General features: G+C 57.6%; 1 protein-coding gene across 3 annotated transcripts; it reads right to left on the reverse strand.

Moving 5' to 3' along the window:
- Positions 1–270: 270 nt before the first annotated feature.
- On the reverse strand, positions 271–24,999 carry DHX37 (DEAH-box helicase 37). Of its 3 annotated transcripts, none has more exons than XM_080822291.1 (27): positions 24,821–24,999; positions 23,262–23,431; positions 20,068–20,180; positions 19,145–19,487; positions 16,061–16,209; positions 14,900–14,992; positions 13,621–13,717; positions 12,592–12,705; positions 12,387–12,488; positions 12,011–12,125; positions 11,591–11,686; positions 11,295–11,377; positions 10,392–10,539; positions 9,760–9,836; positions 9,135–9,367; positions 7,860–7,971; positions 6,711–6,817; positions 6,377–6,565; positions 5,482–5,606; positions 5,280–5,396; positions 3,902–4,074; positions 3,051–3,165; positions 2,764–2,901; positions 2,468–2,562; positions 2,300–2,373; positions 933–1,030; positions 271–782 (listed from the first exon to the last, which is right to left on the reverse strand). In XM_080822291.1, the coding sequence occupies exons 1-27, from the start codon at positions 24,924–24,926 to the stop codon at positions 697–699; spliced, it is 3,468 nt and encodes a 1,155-aa protein (XP_080678417.1). In that variant the 5' UTR covers positions 24,927–24,999; the 3' UTR covers positions 271–696. The 3 variants fall into 3 exon arrangements, 2 of the variants coding, with proteins under 2 accessions (XP_080678417.1, XP_080678416.1); XM_080822290.1 differs by having other exon boundaries at positions 19,145–19,490; XR_013967897.1 differs by having other exon boundaries at positions 276–782; positions 3,004–3,165; positions 19,145–19,490.
- Positions 25,000–26,232: the final 1,233 nt, after the last annotated feature.

The raw sequence follows: 26,232 nt of genomic DNA on the forward strand, positions 1-26,232 counted from the left end.
TTAGTGGCCAGGCCAGTCAGTCATTTTGGAATATTAAACATGTACCTCTGCTGTTTTATTTACATGTTTGCGTTAATGGGCTTTATGCATTTATACTATAGTATCAGAACATATTGATTTAGGACAAACCCGGGAAGGAGGAGAGGCCATCAAGCCCTACAGGCAGGGCAGACAGTTGGGTGCGCCCACCCAGGCCAGTTTCCCAACCAGCCTGTCGGGGGGCGGGGGGTGGGACAGTGTCCCGCAGACACGTGCACTCAGACACCCACTAGATTCGCACACAGGTGTTCTGACACTGACATTTATTAACAGTGACGCATGGCAAGGGGGCACTACCCCCGCTGGGGAGGGGACGCAGCGGAAGGGCCCGTGGGCACCCTCCTGCCTGCCGCCGCTACCCCCTCCAGCCCTGCCACTCCGCAAGGGACTAATGTAGTCTCCAGAGTGGCATGGGAAGTAAAACGATTCTCCGCCACATAATAAGTAGTTTTTAAAAGGACCCCTGGGGTCCGACTGCCCAGGGCAGCAGCAAGCTGTGTCCAGACGTCTTGTATCCCAGATGAGCGAGGGTTTCCAGGGGCCTGACCCGCCTCCTGGGAGCAGTCCACCGGCCAGGGTGACCGGGCTGGAAACCAGCCACAGCCAGCTCTCTGGGTTCCCCAGACCAGTCCCCGGTCTTACAGCCAAGGCCTCGGGTCAGGGGTCAGAAGTGGGGGGCCAGGCTTTCTCAACGTCGGCGTGCATGGCCTGTGGGAGCCACTCGCAGTACTCGGCCAGCAGGTCTGCAGAGGGCAGGAGAGAGGACAGTCAGAGTGGCTCTGGATCCGGCTGCCCGCAGCAGAGCAGAGCCTCCCACCAACCCTCGGTTGCCTCGGTGGGTCCCATCCTGTCCATTTGCGAGTCCTTGACCACGGGGCACCGGTGACACTCACATTTGGGGCTTTTCCTCCAAGCAGCCAGCAAGGTCTCCCGGCAGCTGGCCTGCTCGGCAACAAGGGCTCTCAGCAGACTCTCCGTCCTGGGCTGTAGCCTGCAGGTGGGGGCATGGGCTGTAGGGCATCACTGTGCCCAGAAGCTGTGGGAAGGGGCGGGTCCCACTGCCTGGCCAGCCTCACCTAGGATGGTAAATGGTCTGCCTCTGTCATGCCGGGGGTGCTGGCCAGAGAGGATCTAGACTCGATCACCCCTCCAACCTCATCTCTCACACTTGACTCTTTCCTGTCTCTGACCCCCCCACCCTGGCTTTCGTCAGGGTCCCCCAGCGCTACCACCCAGGCTGCTACCATACACGCTGCTCATCCCACCTAGAACCTTCCTCCAAACTTTTGCTCAATGCCCTACCCTGTCCCCATCTGCATGGTCAGACTCCGCTGGACCAACCCTACCCCACTACACGTCCTGCCCTGTCCCTTTGTAGCCCAGTCCCCACATGCCATCTGTCCTAGTTATGTTCTCTCTGGTGACAGCCTCCACAGCTAGCACGAGGACATGCCTGGCACAGAGCAGGTGCTCCAAACTGCCGGGGGAACGACTTGACCGGCAGGGGCCGCTGGCGCCATGCAACCACCCTGAGTCCCAGGAGACCCTGGTGGACACACGCGCCTGCCTGCTTCCTGCGGGTCAGGCTCCCCTGCACCAACTAGGAGGCCGCCTTAGGAAGGGGCACGTGTCTGCTTGGAGCTGGGTGGGCAGAAAGAAAGCAAAAGGGAGGGGCAGGGATAAGCAGAACTTGTTGGGAAAGGGGGGTCCTGTGCTCAGCAGGAAGGCAGGCCCCAGGGCTCGCGTGCAGGATGTCTCCTGGACACCTGGACCTCAAGATGGGCTGACCAGAGTCTCCCCAAAACCTCGGAACATGACCTTATTTCCTTGTTTGGAAGGAGGGTCTTTGCAGATGGAATCATTTAAGAGGAGCTTATACTGGATTGGGGTGGGCCCCACATCCAGTGACTGGCGTCCTTACGAGAAGAGAAAACCCAGAGACGAGGAGGCACAGCCATGTGAACACAGAGGCAGACCTTGGAGGGATGTGGTCCCAAGCCAAGGAATGCCCACATGCACGGGGAGCTGGAAGAGGTCGGAAGGATCCCCCCCACCCCCCGCCCACCCAGAGCCTGCCGAGGGAACACAGCCCTGCTGATCCTTCACTTCCAACTTCTGGGCTGTAAGGCTGGGAGAAATCTATTTCTGCTGTTCTAAAGCGCTTGGCTGATGGTCACTTGTTACGGCCGGCCCTGGGGCGCTAACACGGGCTCCCTTCCCCACCGCGTGCCACCCTGAAGCTCCCGGCTTCAGCCGCTACCTGGCCCAAGTCTTCAGCATCGTGCTGGGGCTGGACAGCAAGCAGCCCCGGTAGGAAGCCAGCTTGGGGAAGACCTGAGGAGAGACCACAGGATGGGATGAGGGATCCCGGCTCACCTTCTGCCCGTGTCCCCAGGCAAGGGGGCGGGGGAGCTGCTGGGCTGCCTACCTGCCCTTCCAGCAGAACACGGGCGAAGTGCTTGTAACAGTCAATGCCCTCCGGGAAATCCACCTGCACCGCAGGGAGCGGCCACCCGACACGATCTGGAAGGCAAGAGCCTGTGAGCAGGGGTCTGGGATGGGTCCCCACAGGCCCCCAGTCCCGTCCCTGAGCCCCGGGTCCCACCCTGCGAAGACACCGAAGGCCTGAGGTGACACAGCCCGTGACCTCCATTTCCAGGGCGCGCGGTGTGGGACCATGTGTCTGCCGGCACCCGAGGCTGGCAGGAAGTCACCCTGACTCACAGAACACGCTGGCCCGGTGACACAGTACCCGCCCCTTCTCCGGGCAGTAGGTGGGGGGCGGCTCCTCCAGGGGCTTGTCGAACTGGCAGTAGGAAGGCAGCAGGACCGGGATCCACTGGACCTCCACGGCCGAAACACCTGGGAGCCAGGAAGAGAAGGGCCGGGGGGTCGCTGCGGCACTGCTGTGGAGGGGTGCCAGGGTCCCACCCCCACAAACAGGGTCCCGGTGACGCAGCTCACCAGAGCCGCGGAGGGTCAGGCGAGGAGCTGGCCACCAGCTTGGCTACCTTTCATGTACATCTTGGTGGTCTCCACGATTTCCTGGTAGACCACGAACTCGGGCAGCTCTCGGAAAAGGACGGAGCTGGGGTGGATGAAGACGGGGTCATCGAGGAGAGGCGTCTGCAGAGAGACGGAGAGCGAGTACGAGTCGAGGCGAGGCGCAAACACCAGGGAGATGAGCCCCCGTGAATTCGATTACATGCCCCGCCCGAAGGGCAGGAGCGTGTGCGGTCAGCCCACGGCGAGGCCCCACGTGAGTCTATACGCGGCCACGCGTGGGGCAGGTCTGTACGCCGAGCAGCACTGAGCCCCGCGGCTGCACCCGGACGATGGGCGCCACGTGAGACAAGCCACACACAGACCACTACTGTGAAACATCCAGAACAGACACATCCAGAGACACGGAAAGCAGATTCATGGGGCAGGGAGATGAGCAGAAAACGGGGAGCCACTGCTAACGGGCACAGGCGTCTTTGGGGGAGGCTGACGATGCCGTGACGCTGACTGCACCTGTGGCCATGCAGCTCCGTGGAGACAGAAAGCCACGGAACTGAACGCCTTAAAGCGGGGAATGGTAGGGTATGTGATTTCTCTCTGAATTAAGCGGTTACAAAAATAGAGTTGGGGGCAAAGCGAAGGCCCAAAGGAAGATGTGACCCCGCCGTACACCCTTCCCTGATCCTTGGCGGGGACTTTCCCAGAGGCTGCAGGCACTCCTGTGTGAGGAGGAGGGGCCCCCAGCAGCCCCCAGCACTCAGGCTGGCAGGACTCCAGAAAGATGGGGAGGGCAGGGTGGCCGGGAGCCTGGCGAGGAGATCAGCCTGCGCACCACACCGCACTCCCCGCACCCGGCAACCTTGTAGGCATTCTTCCACTTGTCGTCCAGTAGGTCCTCACTCTGTACCCTGCGGGCCAGGTGGTCGCCCAGGCCGGCCACCACGATCTGCCGCAGGTAGGTCACCTGGCTCTCAGACGGCGGCTGCATCTTGGGGTCCACGAAGAGCCCGGCCTCGGGGCACACGGTATTGACTGTGTGGAAAGCCAGGTATGAGGACAGTGGGGCCGGCAGTTTCCTCCGCCCTGACCTTCTGGAAGGCCTCACACCACTCCACGTTGTGGAGTTCCAGACGCGCCTGCCTATTTGCTTTGGCTCCTCTCCACCGAGGCTGCTGGGGGAGACAAAGCCCTCGGCTGCCTGCCCCCAAACCATGTCCTTCTCCTCCTTAGGACAAAACCCCAAGTCCTCAGCGGGCAGCAGAGGGAGGTGCTAAGGGAGAACACGCTGGGCGTGCACGGACCATCCCCTTGGCCTGAGTGCAAGAGCACGTGTGCCTGGAAGGGACCCAATGAGCGGGGATGCAAATAAATCTCGGCGAGTAGGTGAATTTGTCATCCCTGGGTGCACACAGCAGGGTGAAGACTGTCTCCCCTCGAGCTTCTGCAGGGAGCCGAGGCAGGCACGAGATCAGGGGAGGCCTCACCCTTCCGCAGGGGCGAGGGGAGGAGGAGGAGGAGGGTCTGAAGCTGTCGGGGCGGGGGGGTATAAAGGAGATGGGGGCTTTGGGCCCTGCAGCTCGGGAGGGGACAGAGCAGGAGAATGGGAGGCTCAGACTTGGAAGGAAAACTGTGTCTGTTCGAGACTGACCATCTAAACCTCCTCTTGTCTTTTCTACAAAACCTTTGGCAGAACACATGTTGCTTAACATAAGGAAAGAGAAAAAAGGGAAGAAAGAGAAAAGACGCAGGCCCAAGAACAGAACGCAGACGACCTCCACCAGCTCAGCCCGGGGCAGGAAGAGGGGGACCGCACTGTCAGCTGCCCCCTGACTCCCCAAAGGGGGCTCCGCCTGATGCAAGGGAGGGAACCCAGGATGGGACTATGGGGGCCTCAGGGGCTGCTGGGAAGATGTAGCGAGCAGCAGCTCCAGGCCCGTCCTAGGCATGTTACTAAGGAAAAGAGGAGCCCTAGGAAAGGCCTCGTGGTAGAGACTGCACATTACCCCTCCCTCAGCCCGCACGGCCCAGAAGTGGCCAGGACTGATTCAGGGGTTACGAATAAATCTCAGCGAGCAGGTGAATTTGCAAATGTGAACTCCGTGGAAAACGGGATTAATGGTACGGAGTTAACGCTGCTCAAAACAACTTTCATTGCTACAACAGTCAAGTTCTCTGCCGGTGTCACCAGAGATGGGGGGATCTGGGGAGCCGCCAGAGGCTGGCCTGGGGGACACTACCTGCAGTGGTCAGCTGTCCCCGCAGGCGCCGGATCTCCACCATGGCCTTGTACCGAAGCCCGTTGGCCTCGCAGAACTGGGGGGAGCAGCCGGAGTACTCACAGGCTCCCACGGCACCTGCGGATGAGGGGGCACTCGCTTGCTGCCCCACCCCAGGCCTGCCGGACCTCCGCCACCCCTCCAGGCCACAGGGGGCACGCACCCAGCAGCACCATGATGTCTCCGAGCTTGAGAGAGGCGCCCTGCCCCGCCCAGATCCTCTTCATCTGGGCCACCCGGGCCCGCTTGGCCTTCAGCCCGGCGAGCTCGTTGTCGCTGGCCGCAGGTCTGCAAACACACACACACCCCCACCCGGGCTACTGCTACTGGCCTGGCCGCCCTCGGGGCAGCAGGGGCAGAGAAAAGTCCTGGGGGAGCCACCGACTAACACGGTTAAGGTCTTGGACTCAAAATTCACCACCTGTAGCCCGGGAGATGAAAAATGAGCGTTCTCCTAAGCCAACCGTTGCATGTCTAGAGACCTGATCACGAAGAAAGATCCAACAACCGAGTTGTCATCAGAGTGGCTGCACTGCTTACAAGTGACAACAAAAAGCCCTGAACACTGCCGTCCCAGCCACTGAGGGTGGCCTGGGTCAGTGATCACTGTCGCAGCTCCCCGGCCCATAGAGAGGAGCCGACGCCTGGGTTAGGGCATGCGGCAGACACAGTTTGGAGCCCTTAACTCATGTTAACTATTTTAACTCTGACAACAAGTCCATTACTATTTTTGTCTCACTCCCATTTTCCAGATGGGAAAGGGGAAGCCCAGAGAGGTGAATCGCCCCCCGAAGCCACACAGCCCGGAGTAGCAGAGGGAGATCGGAACCCAGGGGGTCTGGGCCAGAGCCTGGGCTCCTGGTCATTACATGCTCAACGGGGTCCCCAAGAGAAAGGGTTCTGCAGGGTTCTGAACGCGGGTGGGCTCAGGGAGGACAAGCACTAGCATGAGGCCACCCAACGCGCCAGTTACTCCCCCCGGAGGCCGGGCTCCCAGTCGCCGCTCAGCACAGGGCAACCCCCACTGGCCTGAGCAGCGCCCCCAACCCCATGCCCACCTGTCCAGCTCCTCGAACAGCTCGCGGACAGTCATGGCGGCCACAATGGTGATGGCGTAGGGGAGACAGCCGTGTTGCCTGCTCAGTGCCAGCATCTTGGCGTAGCGGGGCGCCACGGGGAACGTGGCCATGGTCCTGCCCAGCGCAGTGATGGGGCAGCTCAGCCGGGACCTCTGCAGCTGCTTCATGCTGGAGGAGAGGGATATGTGGTGAAGGGGTGGGGTGGGGGGTGTCACGACTCAGCGGCCCTGGTGCTCGGTGCAACTCAGGAGGCAGAGGGCTGAAACGGGGCTGGGAACTGGCTCTCTGCTCCCCCCACCTTGACCCTACCTACCTCTCTGTTTTCTGGGGTGCCTGCAGGGCACCCAGTGCGATCAACAGCTCCTCGGCGGCCACGAGGGCCTCCACGGAGGGAGGCGTTGGAAAGGGGAAGTTGATGACCTGGGCAGGGGGAGAAGAGGCGGGGGCAGCTTGAATGCAGAGAAGCAAGCACAGTGAGCGCAGGGGGCAGCATGGCAGGCCTGGCAGGAGGACGGCGCTCCTGCACCTGTCCCGAGACCACTCGCAGCCCCAGACACTCAGAAAGGACCCCCAGGGACTCTCCTCGTCCGTGAGCCAGGGGAACCCCGAGTGTCCCCCTCCTTCATTTATTCACATGATCCATGCACTCGATCGCATGTACTGAGCACCTCATGTGTGCCACGGCCGTTCTTGGCCACAGAGACCGAGAAAGCAGACGACAAGGGCTCTGCCTCAGCCGGAAGGGCCGGAGACTACCCGGGAGTGAGCACGGAGACCGGCACAAACGTACCCGCACGACAACAAGGTGAGGGGGTGGAGGGACCGGGCTCAAGGACGGTGGCACCTGAGAAAGGGTGACCGACTCCAAACAAGTGTTCTAGCAAATCCGCACACACCCGCGTCCACAGCTGCTCTGGCCCTCACGGCCGCAGGTGGCGACAACACAGGCTCCCACTGACAGGTGAACGGCTAGACAGCACGTGGCCGGGCCCCAGAATGGAGTGGGTCTCAGCCGGAAAGGACTGAAGTGCGGACACATACCACCACGGGGGTGACTGCTGAAGACATTTATAGGAATGATTCCATTTACATGAAACGTCCAAAGCAGACAAAGCCATGGAGACTTGGGGTTGGGGAGGAAGGATCGGGAATGACTAGTAACGGGCCCAGGGTCTCTATCTGCCTGCACCACACTCCCTGGAGCAGCAGAAAGGTGGGGGACCCCTGGACAGGGGCATCGTGCGGATGCGGCTGTCGCCAGAGGATTGCGTCAACAGAACATTCTGGAAGCCCCAGGACAGCAACAGCCCTCTGTGCCGTGGGCAGGCGCTCTGGGTATTGGGAAGGGTGTAGTCCTGGGGAAGCAGGGGGTCTCGGGAGCTGGCCGTGCCGGGGGGAGCTGTGTAGACACAGCGTGCAGGAAGCTCCGTGGGGTATGGGCAGGGCTGGGGCCGCCGCTGACCTTTTCGATGTTGAGTGCTTTCATCTGAAGGATCAAGTCTTCAACGGGCCTCCGGGTGATTTCAGGAGGAGGAAACTGCTCAAAGTCACCAAAAACTGCAGACGAATAGAGCCTGGGCCAGGAGAGGCGCCAACATAATGGAATCGTTGTATCAATAGACCAAAGGGGAACTCAGCCAAGCCACCTGGCACTGGATCTCCACTGGGCCCCGGACAAGGACAGGCACGTACCCCCACCTCCCACCCACTGCCTCGTGTTCCTCCCCCGCGGTGCGGACTCAGACGGGTCGGCCGCCACGTGAGGGATGGAGAGCGGTGCCTGGAGCCCAGTCCCCAGCAAACAGCACCCGCTGTCACTTCTCCCTAGGTTTTTGTGCACCACTTCTCGATTTCTTCTTTTCATAATTTGAAATATCAACAAAACCAGCAATAAAGCTATCAAAAATTAGTAACAGGACACAGTCTGTGAAAGACCACTTGCCAACAGCATCTCTAATGAGGCTTTACTGTCCAGATTAGGAACTCTTTCCCCTCGACAATAAAGGACAAGTAATCCCACTAAAAAATAAGCAAGAGATCTGAAAAAGCGTTTCTCCAAAGAACACAGGTAAGTGGCCAAAATGCACGGGAAAAGACATGCAGGGTCACCAGCCATCAGGGACTCGCAAACCAGGACCGACAATGTGCCACCGCAGCGCGCTTCCAGTCTTTAAAAAATGGAAAACTAGCAGGTGTTGGTGAGAACCTGGGGCAACCAGGGAAAACTTCCATGCACGGCTGGTGGGAGCGCCACATGGTGCAGCGGCTGGGGGACACAGCGCGGCGGGTCCCAGCAGAGCAGCGGAGCGGCCACGGGACCCAGCAACCCCTCCCCTGGGACAGACCCAGGGAGATGGAGGCACACGTCCAAGAGTGGGGACAGGAAGGGGGCGGTGATGAGAACACTGGGAATGGGCTGTGGAGACGCCACACACTGCCGACAACACCACAGCCCCCAGAATGGCAGGCTTCAAAATGGAGACATTTCTGGTAGGTTAATTTCACCGCCACGAAGTGGTCGCAAAATAACACGAAAACACAGTCACTAAAAGTAAGTCATCTACTTCGGCGTCAGTAGCCAACTGAGCACCACCGAGGCCCCACAGAACCCCCCAAGGACCGTCTCCAGTGGGACAGTACTCGCTGCGGCCTAGGGAGGGGACCCCTGTTCCTTGCTCCCTGCTGGTGGCTGCTGCAGTGCCCCCCTGCATCACTGGAGAAGCCCAGGGAAGCCCACCTGTAGCAGTGGCCCGGCTCTGTCCGGCCCGCTCGGCCCGCCCGCTGATCGGCTGAGGCCTGGGACACCCAGGTGACTCGGAAGGAGGACACGCCGGTGACACGGTCGTAGTGCCGCTTCTTGACCTTCCCACAGTCCACCACGTACTTGATGCCCGGGATGGTGAGGGACGTCTCAGCCACGTTGGTGGCCACAACACACAGCCGTGTCCCCTCTGGGGGAGGCTGGAAGACCTGGGATTATGGGGGTGGGGAAGCAGCAAAAAACCACCAGAATCAGGATAGAATTCGTGTGACAGATGGGCGGTGGGGGGTGGGGGTGGGGCCGATAAGCCGGGAAATTTCTCTTGATCACAGAGAATCAGCCAGGTTGGTGGGACCCCAGAGGTGGCGAGGGTGACAAGCCCTCTTTTTGCCTCAGGTCACAGCGTTCCTCAGCAGAGACGCAGGGAGGCATTCCTGTTCTCCAAAGAGATCCCAACGTCCTTCTAAAACTGGGGGTGTTGATCAAACCACTGATGACAAGGACAACCGAGGGCCCGACCTGCCCTTCTCCCAGTGCCCTCCGGAGGAGCCCCAGCCAAGCACCCACCCAGCATCCACCCCAGGCCCCAGGCTGTTGTTACCTGCGCCTGCTTCTCCGGGGCCAGCAAAGAGTAGAGCGGGAGCACGTGGAGAGGGAGCGAGGCGTCCGGCTGCTCACCTGCCAGAAAGCAGACGCCCGCTGGCTCTCCCAGACGCCCACGGCAGGCGCCCACCTCAGACCGCCCGGCGGCCCCCGACCTGTTCTCCACGCTCTGGACAGCACAGTGGGTGAGCACAGTCTGGCTCAGAGTCTGAGAGGCTCCACGATCCCTACCCCGGTGGGGAATGCCGCCTCGCTGTACGATCTCCGTCTCGGACATCTGGCCACCAGACGCCCTCAGACAACCCCATGCGGCCCCACACCCATCTGCCAACGGGGGGCCCTAGAACTGGGCAGCCCTCCCAGCCAGGCCTGAGGCCTGCATTTACGCAGCAAAGCCGAGCACCCCCGTTACAATCAACACTACAAATATTTGAGGTTCTGCTTTGTCAGGCAGTTGAAGGAGCTCCGCAAACAGCAGGCACAAAGCGGCAGAAAGCCCAGCTCTCCTGAGGCTCGAGACGAAGATGTCTGGGCCTGACAACGGGGCCTGGTACGCAGCAAGCGCTCAACAGACACCTGCTAAATGAACAACTGAAGGAGCGTGAGTAGGGGCCCTGCCCCAGGGCACACCTCCACCTTCTCCGTCGTCCCCCAAGTCCAGGTCAAGGTCAGAGCCCAGGGCCTCCTCCTCCTCCTCGTCCATCTCCGCCTCCCTGTCCTCGTCGCCTTCGCCTGCTGGCAACACCGAGTAGTTGTCCAAACTGATCTGGGGCAATGCCTACGGCAAACAAGACGTCAGAACCACAGACGGCAGGAGACGAAGGTCACGGGCAGGAGAGACAAGCGCGTTGAAGTGCCAGGCCCCATCCCCCGACCCAGGAGCCACGAGGCCTCAGGCAGCTCCGGCAGCCTTCCTCGCTGTATCGCTGGGGATAACCACAGGACTCATCTCACACGGCTACAGGCCTGCTGTGAAGACGGACTCAGCATTCAGGAGGCATTTAGAGCGCCACCTGGCGGGTCCCAAACACAGCAGGGGGGTTAGTGACCTCCGAACAAGGATGCTGTTACTCACGGATCCATGACGACAACGTGGGGATGCCTGGGGAGAGCACCCCCCTCCCCAGTTCTGCAGGCAACACCAGGGACCCCGTGCCCTCCCAGAGCATCTCACAGGCCCTGCTCAGGTGCTTAGGGCTGGCCTTCCAGAAGCTTCCTCCTGGCCCACAGCACAGGGAACCTTAATCATTTCAAATCACAGCCCACCCTGCAGCCTCTGAGCAGCACCGCCCTGTAGAACCTCCTTCCACTGTAGGAATGTACTAGACCCGCGCTGCCCAGTACTGTCGCCAGCAGCCCCAGGTGGCTACTGAGCCCCTAAAATGGACTGAAGTGACTGAGGAACTGAATTTTAATTTTACTTCATTTTAATTAAATTCGCCTCTACACAGCTACATGGGGCTAGTGGCCACCAGAGAAACAAGGCAGCTTCAGAGCCCGGAGCTACCCTCTACTGCACGAGCCTCTACATACCGCCGCCAGGGCCCTCTTTGCCCTTGCCCTTGACTTCTTAAACTTCCGCATCTCCTCCACTGAATCTTCTCCATCTTCTTTCTCTACAACAGGAGCAGATTGAAGAGAAAGACATCTTAAGGCCAGATGCAGGCTACGAGGACTCTGTTCGTCCGTCCGGAGTCAGGCCACTGCGCCGCTAGCCACGCCCTGGCGAACAGGAGGGCGGGCAAAGGCGCCGGCTCCCCTGACAGGGAGGCCGTGAGGCCGAGGCTGACCCCCCCGCCGGCTCCCAGGGCCCAGAGCTGCCGCGTTACCTGGGGGCCTGCGTCGGGTGTGTGGGAAAGCTCTCCTCAGCCTGCGGCACAGCGCGTGCACCTCCGCCTGCCCCGTCAGGAACACCAGGATGCCGCCTGCGCCAAGAACGAGACCCCCCGCTATCCGTGCGCTCACGCAGCAAGCATCGTCTTCCCCATCCGCCGAGAGCTGGGCGCGAGGAAGAGCCGGTCACAGCAGCTGAGACCCAGGCCAGGACATGGGACGGGGAGCTGGAAAGAGCTGCACAACCCGCTGTTCGACCCCCGGGCATGGGCACAGAAGACCAGGGAAGAGGGACGCCACCCAAAGCCCGCACAAGGATGCTCACGGCAGCTCTACTCACAAGAGCCGGGAGCCCCAAATCTGCACCCTGGGGGTTCGGAGCGCAGGTCTGGCCTGTCTGGTCCCCAAGGCCTCACCTGGCGGCAGCATGCGGTGGATCTTGCAGACCTTCCGGAAGCACTCGCCGCTGTAGTCTTCTAGCGGGGTCCGCTTGTTGAAGTGCACAGTCACCGGGAACTGCCGCGACTCCACCTGGGACGCACCCCAGGGGCGCACCGGGGCCGTGCACTGAGCCTCTGCCACAGCCTGGCGCCTCCCGCCTTCCCCGGCCTACCCGCCCTCGGAGCTCCCGAACGCCTGCCCGCACTCGCTGCCCGGAGTCGGGCCTCCACCAGCAGAGATGCCCCCCCAAGCCCCCGCCCATGCTCGGCCTCCGCCGACCAGGCGTCCCACCGTCCCCGCCGCCAGGCCGTGCTTGCCCCTGCCCGCCCGAGGCTCTGGCCCTGGCACTACCTTGATGACGGGCGGTGGCTGGGGGAAGAGCCGCGGGTTCCGTGTGAAGTCCTCCACCCGCAGCGTGGCCGACATGACGAGCAGCTTCAGCGGCACATGCCTCTGGGGGACGACAAACCCGGTGACGACGGTCACAGCCCTGGCGCGGGGACCCTCGGGAGACCCGTTCACCACAGCAGGCGGGCGTGGGCCCAGGGGGTTCTACCTTGGCCCGGAGGGCCACGATGCGGGACAGGAGGCCAATGAGGATGTCCGTGTACACGCTCCTCTCGTGGGCTTCGTCGATGAGCACCACCTTGTATCTCGGCAGCAGGAAGTCCTGGGGAGGGGGAGGGGCGGGGTGTGGTGAGGCGGCCAGCCCAGGCCCGAGCCACTCCAAGGTCACGCACACCCCAAAACTCCCCCACCCCGGGAGCTCTTGTCACTGCGGGCACGGATCCCGGAGCACCTGGCCTGTGACCTCAGGCAAGTTACTCTGCCTCCCTGTGCCGGGTTCTCTATTCGTAAGCTGGGGCGACAGGACCCACCTCACGGGGTCACGGGGAGGTTTCCATGACAATCGCTATCTGTAAAGCGCACAGCCTGGGGCGCGGGGCCCGGCAGAGAAACTGCTGGAGGAAGGGCAGCTACCACGCATTACAGCCTCACTTCCCGAACCAGGCACTGGCAGGGGAGGGAGGGCAAGCAGGGAACAGGAATGAGGAGGTGGTGGCAGGGGGACCGAGGGTGCTGGGACAGCAGACGCCACACAGAAAGGAGCCGTACTCAACCACATCACAGCCACATGCACAACCACTTTCCCAGTGACCGCAGCTGGCATCCCGGTGGAGACAGGCGTCACCTCTGCCCTGCCCAGAAGTCCCTGCCCAGGTGGACGTCGCGCAGCCAGCACGGAGGAGTACCCACGTGGCTGAGGCACAACGTCTGTGAACCAAATCACAGTAAGGCCAGTCCACACGTAAGGAGCACCTGCCAGCTGTTACGCTGAGGGGCTTTCGTGCGTCTTATCATTTCTGCTTCAAAACGATTATATGAGAAAAATCCACGCTTTCAGATCAAGAAACTGAGGCCCAGAGATGGTTAAGTAACCTGCCCAAGGTCACACAGAGGTGCTGTGCCGCACAGTGCTTTGCGGGTGGTCAGCATGCCAGCGGCTCACTTCTGGGGGGGGGCATGCAAACTCCCCAGCCCAGGCTCACTGGCCTTGCTTTGTGAGACAAGAGGAGAGACCAACCTTCTGGATTTCCTTGAGCAACACGCCATCCGTCATGAACTTGATTCTGGTCTCCTCGGTGACGTTCCCTTCGTATCGGATCTGGTAGGAGACGACCCTGTAGAGACAGGCAGGCAAGGCTCCGACCAGCTGCAGCCGCGTGGCCGCACCACACCGGACAGCAGAGGCCTGGCCCCGCAGCTCTCCCTGCAAGGCCCAGACACCGCCCGGCCCGCGCTCTGTCACCAACGTGCTGCGGAGGGAAGGGGGACCGCCACGGCCCTCTGTAGGATACACCGAGCAGACCCGGACCTCGGCTGGAGTGTGAGTCGGACCACCAACTCTGGAACCCTTTCAGAAGAGGACGGGAAGATGCTCCAGAGTTCTTCCGGACTTAGTCACGGTCAGGGTATTATGTTTAAAATGTCCGTGATAAAAAGTGAAAAAGGATGAGAAAAAAGGGCAGCTCTGTATGCACGGTCATTTTCAATGTATACCGTTTGATGCGACAGGAAGGACAGAAGGGCGTGGGGAGTAGGAACCATTTTTGTCAATGTCAGATGGGAAGAAATACAGACCGATGCACACAGCTGCTTGTCCGTGCCTACAACTGTCTGGAAGGATCCACAGAAAACACGCTGGGGCACCTCCGCCCACCCCCGACCGGGCAAACAGAACAACCGCCCCCACCCCCACATGCCGGTCCCGGGGTGCAGGTGCTGCTCCGTCCACGTTCACCAACAAGCCAGACGAGGGCAACTCTACATTCTCTGGGGCTTTCTCAGCTTTCGACCACACTGGACATGCCACCCCTTCGAACCCGAAGACCGCCGTCTAGGCTGGGGCCAGGCAGGCGCATTCTAGGCGCGGCCCCGAGCCGGCCTCAAGCAAGCGCTGTGCTGGCTTCTTTCTGTTGTCCAAAGCACATCCCACAGCCTCACCAGCAGCAGACGATCCACACTCAGGAGCTTCGCCTAAAATAACTCGCCTGCATGAGCGCTCATCACTGCCTGCCTGCATCCGGCCCCCTGCTGCTCTGCTCTGCCCCTGAACCCCCAGAAGGGTCCTCAGCGTCCTGTGCATGAAGGGAGCACAGGGGCCTGGATGCCCTGACCATGTTCTGCGGCCCCTGCCCCAGGACGTCCTGCTGTCCAGGGCGTGGGAAGCCTTCTTGCACGAGAAGACCTCTGTGATCAGATGCGGAAGCAACACTCCCACCCAGCGCCCTCGGGACGGACAGGGCCCACGAGCAAGGCCAGGGACCCACCCTCACCCCTCCCCCAGGAGGCAGAGCCCTCACCTCTGTGACAGATTCATCTCCTTGGCCACTCGCTGGGACATGGCCACTGCAGCCACTCGGCGGGGCTCCGTGATGCCGATGATGCTGTTGTCACTGGGGGAGAGCACGACGCATCAGCGGCGCTCGGGCCCACTTGTCCGTCCCCAAGTCACCCATGGTTCCATGTCAGAATTCAGGGTGTGGAGCGGCCCTCCGGCGGGGGGACGGGACGGGCACCAGCCAAGGCAGCTCCAAACAGCACAAGGGAGTGGCCCGCCAGTCAGCACACAGACGCTTCGGCGGTCACAGCCTGGTGGAAACCAGGCAGCTGCTGCCAAAATGCGGCCCGGGGGGAGCTGGCCCTCAGCTAGCGGAGAATGTGCTCCTCTCGACACAGAGCCTGCCAAGGGCACAGGGGCCGGATTCTGGGCTGTGCAGAAAACAATTAATGCAGGAGGCCCGCAGCTGCTCTCCTTAGAAGGGTTGGCGTACTGGGTTGGCGGTGGTTGGCATCCAGGATCGGAATTTCGGGAGGGCTCCTGGTCATGTGCCTGGGCTGTCTGCACAAGGTGGCTGATGCCGGACCACCTGCTTATCTTCTGGGCACCTGGGACTCAGGGGCGTACCGGGCAGAGGGTGCCGAGGAGACCACAACAAACACCCCGCTCCGTCTACTGGGAGGGGGCTCTGGAAGCCTGTGGCCTGGATCCGCCAGACTTCACCCCATGTGCCTCTCCCCTCTGCTGGCTGCGTTCTGTGCTCTTTTGCTCTAATAAAACACTCACGTGTGCAGCTACAGGCTGGGTCCCATGAGCCTTCCCAGCAAATCTGGGAAGCTGGGGCGCTCTTGGGGACCTATGATGCACACACGGGTCAAAAGTGCCAACAGGAGGCAACATCAGCAAACAGACTGCCCCACGTGCCGGGGACCGATCTAAGCATTTTATGCAAATTCCCTCAGTTCCTCTACATAACCTGTGAAGTAGGTGCCATGGCTGTCCTTATCTCGGAGCTGAGGACGCAGAGGCCCAGAGAGGTTAAGGAGCTTGCCCAACGCCACACAGCACATAAATGGCAGAGCTAGGACTAGATCCGTGGGAGCTCGTGTTCGGAGTAACTTTTGGGGATCACACCTCCACCGTCACCTGAAGAACCTGCGGAGGACCGTGCGGCCAGCCCCACCTGCTGTAGCCCGCTTCGTAGAGAAACTGCGGCACCTGTGTGGTCTTCCCGCTGCCGGTCTCCCCGCACACGATGACGATGGGGTGCTCCGCCACCGCCTCCATGATCGCTTGTTCTTCGGCGAGAATGGGGAGCTTCAGCCGTTCTTCCTGGCAGAAGAGAGGAATCCTGTCAGTGCTCAGGGAACAGGGGGTCGGCAGGACTATCAAGGTTGACACGGCTTCTGGAAAGGTGTCCGTGGGCATGTGGATGCCGCAAGCTTCCTAGCAAGTCGATGACACCCGACGCCCTGCCACAGGGCGAACGGGTGAACCCTGACCGCCGAGGAGCAGGACAGAGAGCCACAGCCCCCAGGAGACAGAGACGTGGGCGGGTTCCTTCCGGGTCAGAGCGGATGTTCTTGGGGAAGGCTTGGCTGGTACAGAGGAGCCCCCCTGAGACACAGCAGTCTCGGCTGTTGCCGGAAGTGGGGTGGGTGTGTTTACATTTCCATCTGATCACTCCAGTAAACAACCCAGTGCTAATCTTATCCAAGTCAAGGACCAGTAACCCGGCGATTCCTCCCTAGACACGTCCTCCAGAGCAGTGACTTTACGATTTTACTCATTGGAGAGAGTGTGCATGCATGAGCGCCCGCGTTAGGGAGGGGGCACAGAGGGAAAGGGACAAGCAGACTCCCTGCCGAGTGCGGGGCTTGATCCCAGATCCATAACCCTGAGATCACCACCTGAGTCGCAATCAAGAGTTGGACGCCTAACCGACTGAGCCGCCTAGACGCCCCCAGAGCAGTCACTTTCAAACCCTCCTTCCTACAACCCACACACAGAACAGGTTTATGTGGTAACTCATTACTCACACACGCACATACACATACACGCACGTACAGTTGACCCCTGAACGACACAAGCTGCATTTGAACGGAACGAGTCCGCTTCCTTATGCACAGATGTTTTCCCTATAAATGAAGGACAGGACTAGGAGCACCTGGCTGGCTCTGTCAGTAGAGCATCTGACGCTCGATCTCAGGGTCATAGGTTCAAGCCCACATTGGACACAGGGATTACTAAAAAAAAAAAAAAAAAGTACAGGACTAGAGATGTGTTTTCTCTTCCTTATGACTTCTTCACATCTTTTCTCTGGCTTGCTTTATTGTAAAACTACATTACGTAATACATACCACACAAAACACGTATCAGTTGGCTCTCTCGTGTTATTGATAAGGCTTCTGGTCAATGGCAGGCTTTTTGTGGTTAAGTTTTTGGGGAAGTCAAAGTTGCGTGTGGGTTTCTGACTGCGCAGGGAGTCAGTGCCCCAACTGCCGTGTTGTTCAAGCGTCAACGTTTCCCATACTGGAAAAGTTTTATGAACCACTGCTCACGTTCACTATCTGAAGCACGCTCACGTTAAAAAGCATTCCATCCTATTTCTATTCTATTTGCTTCAAAAACAGAAAGTGCTGGTCATCTCATGACCCGTGATGGCTGTGACCTTCAATGTGCAAAGAGAAAATGCTGCACGTGTAAGGAATACTTGAACTGGGCTCTATTCACACGGTGGGACACGATACAGCAGGGGGGAAAATGCCCCCCCAGGCAGATGAACTTCGGCTCGTGCATCAAGGTGCATAAATAAAGATCAGAAACATAAAACTAACAAAAAAGCAAAAGGCAAGGGGAAAAAAAATGACATGATGTTGTTTATAAAACCAGGTGAACTTAAGTAATAAATGGCTTGGGAACATATATGTGGATAAAGACTAAGAGGGGACGAAACCGGAACGGGGCAGTCGGGACACTTGATGGTGGAGCCAGGGTCCCTGAATGAGGGTGAAGCAGGATTCCACACGACCACCAGCCATCAGATGGCACTGGGCTCTGACTTCACCTGAAGGAAATCTAGGGGCGCCTGGGTGGCTAAGTCAGTTAGGTATCTGACTCTTGGTTTCAGCTCAGGTCATGATCTCAGGGTCCTGGGATCGAGCCCCGCACGTGGGGCTCTGCACTTGGTGGACAGTCTGCTTGGATTTTTCCCTCTGCTCCTCCCCTGCCTGCCTCCCCCACCCGCCGTGAGTTCTTGCTCTCTCTCTAAATAAATAAAATCTTTTAAAAAAAAATTCTCCCTCCCCTCTCCCTCTGCCCCACCTCCACTTACACATTCTCTCTCTCAAAGAGAAAAGTCAGCCAGCTTGCCCTAACTGTATGTAAGGACATAAATGCACCTGTAACTGAAATCAGTTTCAATAAATACTACTTATTCTTATGTAGAACACAGCACTGGTATTTTCTTTCTTTCTTTCCCATTAAAAAAAAAAAAAAGGAGCTGGTCACATCTCCCGGCTTCCACAATACAATGTGTGGTCTGAAATAGCCCCTCTCGGGCCCAGGAGGCCTCCTGCCTCAGGGACTCAGCTCGTTGGTTCTAAGTGTGGGACAGCCCCTTTCCTCGGCTACCGTGGGTTCTTAGCACTTGCCCTAGATGGCTTCCCGGGCCCTCCTGTTCTCCCCATTCATGGCCCCTGATCCTTTCCGACATGGCTCCTGTCCCCATTCACAACAGTGCGGGGTCCCCGCCCACGTCCTCTGCTGCGCTGACAGCTGGAGGCTACAGAGCATCGCACTTCCTGGCCTCCGGCACAGGCTCGGGCACGGAGGCGCCTGCCCCCGCCCCGTTCTGCAGATGAAGAAAGGGAGGCCCGGGAATGGGCGAGAAAGTGGTGGAACCAGAAGTCCACTTCAAGTCAATGGACTCCACAGCCCATGCTTGTGTCCTGGTGAGTGGCCACCTGGGCCAGGACCCATGGTCAGAGGCCAAGGGTGACGGTGAGCTGGCGATGACAGAAGCAGGTGACACCCGCCTCCACAGCCCTGTCCCTGTGCCGGGCCTGCTGTAGGGGCACACACACACGCTCTCGCTCGTCACTCTCTACGACAACCCCCCCAGGTAGGCAGTTGTTCCTGTTCCAGGAGAGGCCGCTGGGGCACAGGAGGTGACGCGACCTGCTCAAGCCCCAGGGATGTCCCCCCACATCCTTGACCTCCCACTGTGCTAGCCTGAGCGCTCATCACCAATACCAGAGCAGCAAACCTGCATTTCGGGGGTGCGGTTCACAGGGATGAAGACGGCGGGCTTCGCCGGGGGCCTGGCCAGGGTGGAGGCTGCTGCTGGAGGTGCCGAGGTAGTTCCGGCCAGACAGGCTTGGCTACTGGGCCCTGGGCTTCCAGTGCCAACCCCTGGTGCAGCTGGCAGTGCCCCGGCTCCAGCCTCCACCAGCTCAGCGGCAGGGGCCTCATCTGGTTCAGACTCTGCTGAGGACTCATATTCCTCCTCCTCCTCCTCCTCCTCCGACTCTTGGCGATAGCGCTTCCGGTTAGCCCCGCTGAGGCTGCTGATTTTCTCCTGCCCCTGGGCTTCAATCTTGTCAGACTTCCTGCTGGGACAGCCAAAAGTCAGGCACAAAAGTCCTACAATGGGCCAGTCAACCAGACAGAGCTCTGTGTCGCTATATACCCCATCGAAGCCAGGGTTCAAAGGCCACACCCTTTCTGACCCCAGGGCCTTTGTACTTGCCGTCCCTGCTCCCTGCATTTACATTCTCCCTCACTTGACCAAATGTCACCCAATGGGGAGACCGTCCCATCTCCTTTCACCCTCTTTCCCTGCTTTATTTTCTGCCTAGTGCCTTCCAGCACTAGACATAGATGGAGTCAGTTGGTTCTTGCCCATCTCCCCACCATCAGACTGTAAGCTTACTTATTCTACTCTTGTGCACCCCTCTACTCCCAGGGCCTAGAGGAGAGCCTGGGACATAGTTTGCACTCACAGCAGCCATAAATACGCACAATGCTTAAGACCAGGACTCTGCCCTGCAGGAAACCCCATAGTGGCTGGGTGGAGAAACCCTGTAGCCGGGGTCCTGGGAGCTCAGGGCCCCTGCCCACATCTGTCCTCTGTCCTTCCACCACTCAAGCCCTCCCCCAGGGCACTGGCAGGGGGCCCGGCGCACTCACTCTCTGCTGTGGTACATGCGGTCCCCCGTGCCCAGCTTGGACGTGGTGTAAAACAGTCGCAGCTCAGCTTCCGAAACCTGGACTTGGCTCAATTTCTGCAGCATCTCCACTCGCTGGGGAAGGAAACAAGCGCATTAGACATCAGGCAGGATGACCCTCTCATTGGAAAGGAAGCGAGACCACATCAGATTTTGGCCTCGTGAACAACTGGTCTTTTTAACTCAAAGGTCACATTATAAGTGTTGCGCGGCGGTCCTGACTCCCGGTGAACCGGGGTGGCTTTCTTTTTTTTTTTTAATAGATTTTATTTATTTTATTCTAAACAACTTTATTTATTTATTTATTTATTTAACCAGAGAGCGAGCGAGTGAGCACAAGCAGGGAGAGTGGCAGGTAGAGGGAGAAGCAGGCTCCCCCTGGAGCAAGAAGCCTGATGTGGGACTTGATCCCAGGACCCTGGGATCATGACCCAAGCTGAAGGCAGATGTTCAACCGACTGAGCCACGTAGGCGTCCCCTGGGGTGGCTTTCTATACCCTGGGACGGAGTCTGGCGCCAGATGGACCAGGCTGTCCCTGCAGTACCGTGTCCGGAGAGATCATCCACCATCCGGATGCCCATCCGAGGGAGAATGAATAAAGGTGGGCCTGTGTGTGCAACGGGGCGCTCCCCAGCTGTCTCCCAGGGAGGGGAGGCTCTGCTGTGCCTGCAAGTGGTCCCCACGCTGCCTTCAAGACAGCAGCATGTGGGGACAGGGACAGCTGGCCTCCTTCCCCCGGTGAGTGACTGAGTTTTGTTCCTCTTGAAATCATGTAGATGCACGTTTATACGTGCTTCCATCTGTGTACTTTGCAATCAAGAAAAGGAAAAACCAGGTACAGAACAGTAGGAGAAAACATAGTACAGGATTTTAAAAAAGGACACCCTTGAGGGAAAGTGAGCCTCCCTGTGCTAACGGCTCCAGGGACTGAGTGTCAGGGCTGTGAACAGGGTACCCCGGGTGGTGACCTCGAGCAAATGGGAATCGCATAAGGTCTCCAGACTGGGGTTCCTTGGCCTCTGCGCGGCATACACTGTGGGCCAGAGAATGTTCTGCTGTTCTGCGCGCTGGAGGCCGTGTGGCAGCGTCTCATGCCTCCACCGGGTGTCTCCAGACACAGCCAGAGGGCCTCTGGGGCAAAACTGTCCCAGCTGCACACGGTTGCCCCAGATCCAAAGACCATTTCCAGGAAATTCAGAAGGGCAAAGGGATGTGCTTAACTTTACCATAGAGATGAAGTTTTCAAAATGCAGACACTGGGAAACTCTACACACAGCCGACCTGATTTCCTTCAACAAATAAATGACAAGGGAGAAAACAAGAGGTGGGGTAGGGGAGCATTTATGAAACAATTGGAAATTCGACGATTTACTGGATAATTGAATTTTTTTTTGATATTGGATATTTTTTTTTTAATTTAAGATTTTTTATTTATTTATTTGACAGAGATCACAGATAGGCAGAGAGAGAGGAAGGGAAGTAGGCTCGCTGCTGAGCAGAGAGCCCGATGTGGGGCTCGATCCTAGGACTCTTGGGACCGTGACCTGAGCAGAAGGCAGAGGCTTTAACCCACTGAGCCACCCAGGCACCCCGATATTTGATATTTTAAAGAAGTTTAGGTGTACTAATAGTCTTTTGGTTATCTTAAATGGTCCTTATTTTAGAGATACAATTGGAAATACATATGGAAAAAATGTTATGCATGGGGGTTTGAATGCCCCCCCCCAAATATGCCCATGTCCCAGAATGTGATCTTATTTGGAAAAAGGTTTTCTTCAGATCTAATTACGTTAAAGATCTCAAAGTGAGTTCCTGCATTATTCAGGTGGGTCCCAAATTCCAAGACAAGTGTCCTTACAAAATACACAGAGAGGAGACCGCCATGTGAAGACAGGGGCCAAGACTGGAGGGACGTGACCACAGGCCAAGAATGCCTGGGGCCACCCCAAGCTAAATAGAAGGAAGGCTGCCCCCTGACAGCCTTCATAGGGACCTTGATTTCAGCCTCCTGGCCTCGACAGCTAAACAGAATACATCTCTGTTGCTATAAGCCACCCAGTTTGTTTCGGCAACCCTGGGACCTAGATACAGATTTCTGCTACCCGGGCTTTGACCCGGGAGGTGGGAAAGTGGCCGGCTGTGGAGATGACTGGGGGACCGTGGGTTGACAGTTGCTGTGTTGGCGACAGGTACATACTGAGTTCAGTGCACAAGGTTCTCCATTTCTGTAGGTGTTTGAATCTCCCCATTACAAAATGTGTTCCTTAAAAAAGTATGAAGGGAGGGGCGCCTGGATGGCTCAGTGGGTTAAGCCTCCGCCTTCGGCTCAGGTCATGATCTCAGGGTCCTGGGATCGAGCCCCACATCGGGCTCTCTGCTCGGCAGGGAGCCTGCTTCTCCCTCTCCCTCTGCCTGTCTCTCTGCCTACTTGTAACCTCTCTCTATGTCGAATAAATAAATAAAATCTTAAAAAAAAAAAAAAGGTATGAAGGGAGAAAGGTTGATTCTCCAGAATAAAGTTTAAAAATAAGTGACACAAGGGCGCCTGGGTGGCTCAGTGGGTTAAGCCTCTGCTTTCGGCTCAGGTCATGATCCCAGAGTCCTGGGATTGAGCCCTGCATCGGGCTCTCTGCTTGGCAGGGAGCCTGCTTCCCCCCCTCTCTCTGCCTGCCTCTCTGCTACTTATGACCTCTCTCTCTGTCAAATAAATAAATAAAATCTTTAAAAAAAAAATAAGTGACACAAAATGATTAGGACAAAAAAAAAAAAAGAGATGACCATGCTAATGGGCTGACTGCCCAGTTAACAAACATCGGCCTCAAGAAAGCTGGGTGCATCCATACTGACGGGAGACTTGTCAGCAGGCTCCTGGAGGGTCTGTAGGCTCCCGAGGTGTGTCAGATATGGGGGCTGCTGGCCACAGAGGCCATTTGAATTTAAATTAAAATTAAGTCACATAAAAAATTCCATTCTCCAACCATACTAGCCACACATACCCAGCGACGACTATATGGAATGGCGCAGACACAAAGCATGCCCCCCGTTCTGGAAAGTTTGACTGGACATTCATGTGGCAGAGATCAAGTCGGGGGACACAGACCCCGTCTCTCCCCAGTGTGGGGAGCCGTATGCTGACCCTGATGGAACAGGCGTACCTGGCTCTTTTTCTCCTTCTGTTCTAAGATTTTCTGCAGCATTTTCCGCTCTTTCTTGGTCAGAGGCTTCTTCTCCTTCTTTGACGGCGGAGGGGCTTTGGGCTTCTTTTTCTTCTTTCCCGGCAAAACAAGTGCGTTGCTTGCATCGACTCCTTTCAAGGTGTCTTTATCTGGAAAGACAAACGTGCCTGAACCCCCAGCCCAGGGACCAGAGACCACAGAGGCCTGCGGTCCTCCAGGGTCAACGTTAATGCCATGTTCTTGGCGGGGGGGCTCTGTGTCTCCTCTCAGGGGCACCCCCTGTCCCATGCGTGAGCCCCCCAATGCCCACACAGGAATGGGGGTGCAGGCCCGTCACTGTTCCCTCAACTTGTCTGCCCAGCACCCACCACGGGTCAGACTCTGCGGTGAGCGAGGGCACCTCCGTCATGGTGGTCAGGGGAAGGCAGGGAGGGGACCTGCTGCAACAGTGCTCCCCTCAGAACGGGGCCGTGCTTTCTGTGGATGTGAGGTCAAAACTATTTCCATAATACTACAACATTCTCCGAGGCCTCTGCAGGGCACTAAATGCTGACTTCAAGCCATATCTACCTTTTTTCTTTTTAAGATTTTATTTATTTATTTATTTGACGGAGATCACAAGTCGGCAGAGAGGCAGGCAGAGGCGGGGAGGGGGGTGGGAAGCAGGTTCCCCGCCAAGCTGAGAGCCCGACTGGGGGCTCGAGCCCAGGACCTTGAGACCAAGACCTGAGCCCAAGGCAGGCTTAGCCACTGAGCCACCCAGGCGCCCCCGTATCTACTTTTCAATGTCATAGTTTGAAAGTACCCAATCTAGACCCCAATCCAGCTACCATATTACTCAACCTGCCGCAGCCCCTTGGGGAGCACCTGTTCTTCCTGCCGTCTAAGGCTGTAGCTCCCACTCCAGGGCTCCCTGTGGGCTACGTCTGACTCCCACTAGCTCCGCCTGCGGGCTTTGTCCGTCTTCGTGCTGCAAAGTGTGAGAGAAGCTGTGTCTCCTCCCACAAGCCTCTGAGCTCGGCAGGGCAGAGATTTAAAAACCAAAAAGAACTCCTCTCCTGTTATGTCCCCTACAACAAATCATGGCACACAGTGGGCCTCCTACCAACAGGGAGGAATCTGAGCAGAAATGTCGGGACTGAAAAAAACTCATTCAGGGGTCACTGGCAAGGAGATTCTAATAGAAGCCAGAGAAAGAGATGGGATTGCTTTATTTTCTTGCCCACATTCCCCATGCTACTAAACTAGGGCTTAGGGTTCCTGGCGGGCTCAGTCGGAAGAGCGGGGGACTCTTGATCTCCGGGTTGGAGCCCCACACGGGGCGTGGAGAGGACGTAAATAAAACTTAAAAACTAGTGCCGGACTCCATAGGGGAGAAAGCCTCGGGATTGTCCCAAATTCACCGTTACAATTAGACTGTCACGGTGTCCCCCTCTGTGGATCATCTGAGAGGGGGCTGCTCCTGGTCCCCCCGCCCCAAAGTCTCGGAGGCAGGACGCAGGCCAGCCCGGGCCCAGCCTCCGGCCCGGACGCCTTACCCTCTAGTTCCAGCCGCACGGGGGGCGGCTCCGGGGGGCCCTTCGAGGGGCCGGGGGTCGCCTGCAGGCGCCCCTTGACGTTGTAGCGCCGGCGCAGCTTCCCCATAGGGCCCAGTACTGCCCGGGTTCTGGGGGACAGAAACAGCCCCGAAGCCCAGCCCACGTGGGCTCCCAGACCCCAGGCTCAGGCCGCGAGACTTCCGGGCTGCGTTCTCGCGAGAGCTGGGAATAACAGGAGCCTGGGGGGCGGGTCTAGGGGGCGGGGCCCGTGGAAAGGCGGGGCGGGGCCAATTTAGAAGCGGGAGCGAAGCCTGAGGTCGCCTTAGAGACCTGAGTTTAAGCCCTGAGTGGTTCGCGCCTGGTGCGGCTGAGTCTCTAAATCTGTTATCTGCTAATACTAATTTGGGAGTGGGACTGTTTAGTCGCCTTTTAAAATATAACCCCCCCCCACTGCAAACTTCTTCCCTTTTGTTTTTGCTCATCTGCACTTTCTGATATTCCTGTAAGAGACATTAGTTGTGTAGTGAAAAGGCACAAATGTTTCCATTACAGGGACAGAAGCACTAAGAGAAGAAAGCATCCATTAGGCGGCTTTAAACTCTCATTACCCCATCACATTGTCTACCGCGCACCCGGAAACAATGTATTTTCTGGATCCTGTAATTATCTTGCATATAGCACAGTTATATCCGCATTTTTTTTCTGTTAAAATCGTTCATTTGTTAAGGGCAGACATTTAAAATATATTATAGGGGGGAAAGGCTCTAGGGCTTATTTTGGAATTTTAAAAGGAACCTAGAATGAGATCTGGCTGCAGAGTAGATAAGCAGTGAGTTATTGAATGTAGGAATGAATGAATGAATGAATGAACGAACGTAGAGTGTGATTGCATAAGGTTTCCTCCTGGCCCCAAAAAGAAAAGCAAAAACAAAATGACACACGTGCACACACACAGGTGGTGCATGAGGGGACGTAGGTAGCGTATGTGTGAACACATTTATAAAGTTATATATTAATTTAAATGGATTTGGGGGGTTAAAGAATAATTAATATAGCAAACCTCTGGTTTTGTGTGTTTGATAGCTTAGGATGATCATGGTCTGCAGTTCTCCCTTAAATATCTCTAAGTAAATAAAAAGCATGTCCATTTTAAAGCTAAGTAGGTAATAATACATTCTCCTGTGTTTTCTAAAATATTAAATACCAAAGGGTTATCTCCAGAAAATATAATTAAAGAGACCTATACCCAAAAACATAGCTCTCATAAATATGTCGAAAAAGGAGACCAATCACGGAAAAGCATACTCCCTGATCCCATATACATTAAGTTCGAAACCAGGCAAAATAAATTCCCTAAATTTTGGAGGGGAAATAGTGAGTGGGAGAGGACAAAGGGAGCTTTCCTGGGAAGC

This window comes from Martes martes (genome assembly GCF_963455335.1).
Source record: "Martes martes genome assembly, chromosome: 13".
Classification (NCBI taxonomy): domain Eukaryota; kingdom Metazoa; phylum Chordata; class Mammalia; order Carnivora; family Mustelidae; genus Martes; species Martes martes.

Coding starts and splice junctions, on each gene's coding strand:
- DHX37 (XM_080822290.1), bottom strand. CDS start 24,926: ATGGGGAAGCTGCGCCGGCGCTACAACGTCAAGGGGCGCCTGCAGGCG. Junction 4,075..5,279: donor GGGACAGCTGACCACTGCAG/GTAGTGTCCCCC, acceptor CTTTCCACACAG/TCAATACCGTGTGCCCCGAG. Junction 2,563..2,763: donor TCACCGGGCCAGCGTGTTCT/GTGAGTCAGGGT, acceptor CTTGCCTTCCAG/ATCGTGTCGGGTGGCCGCTC.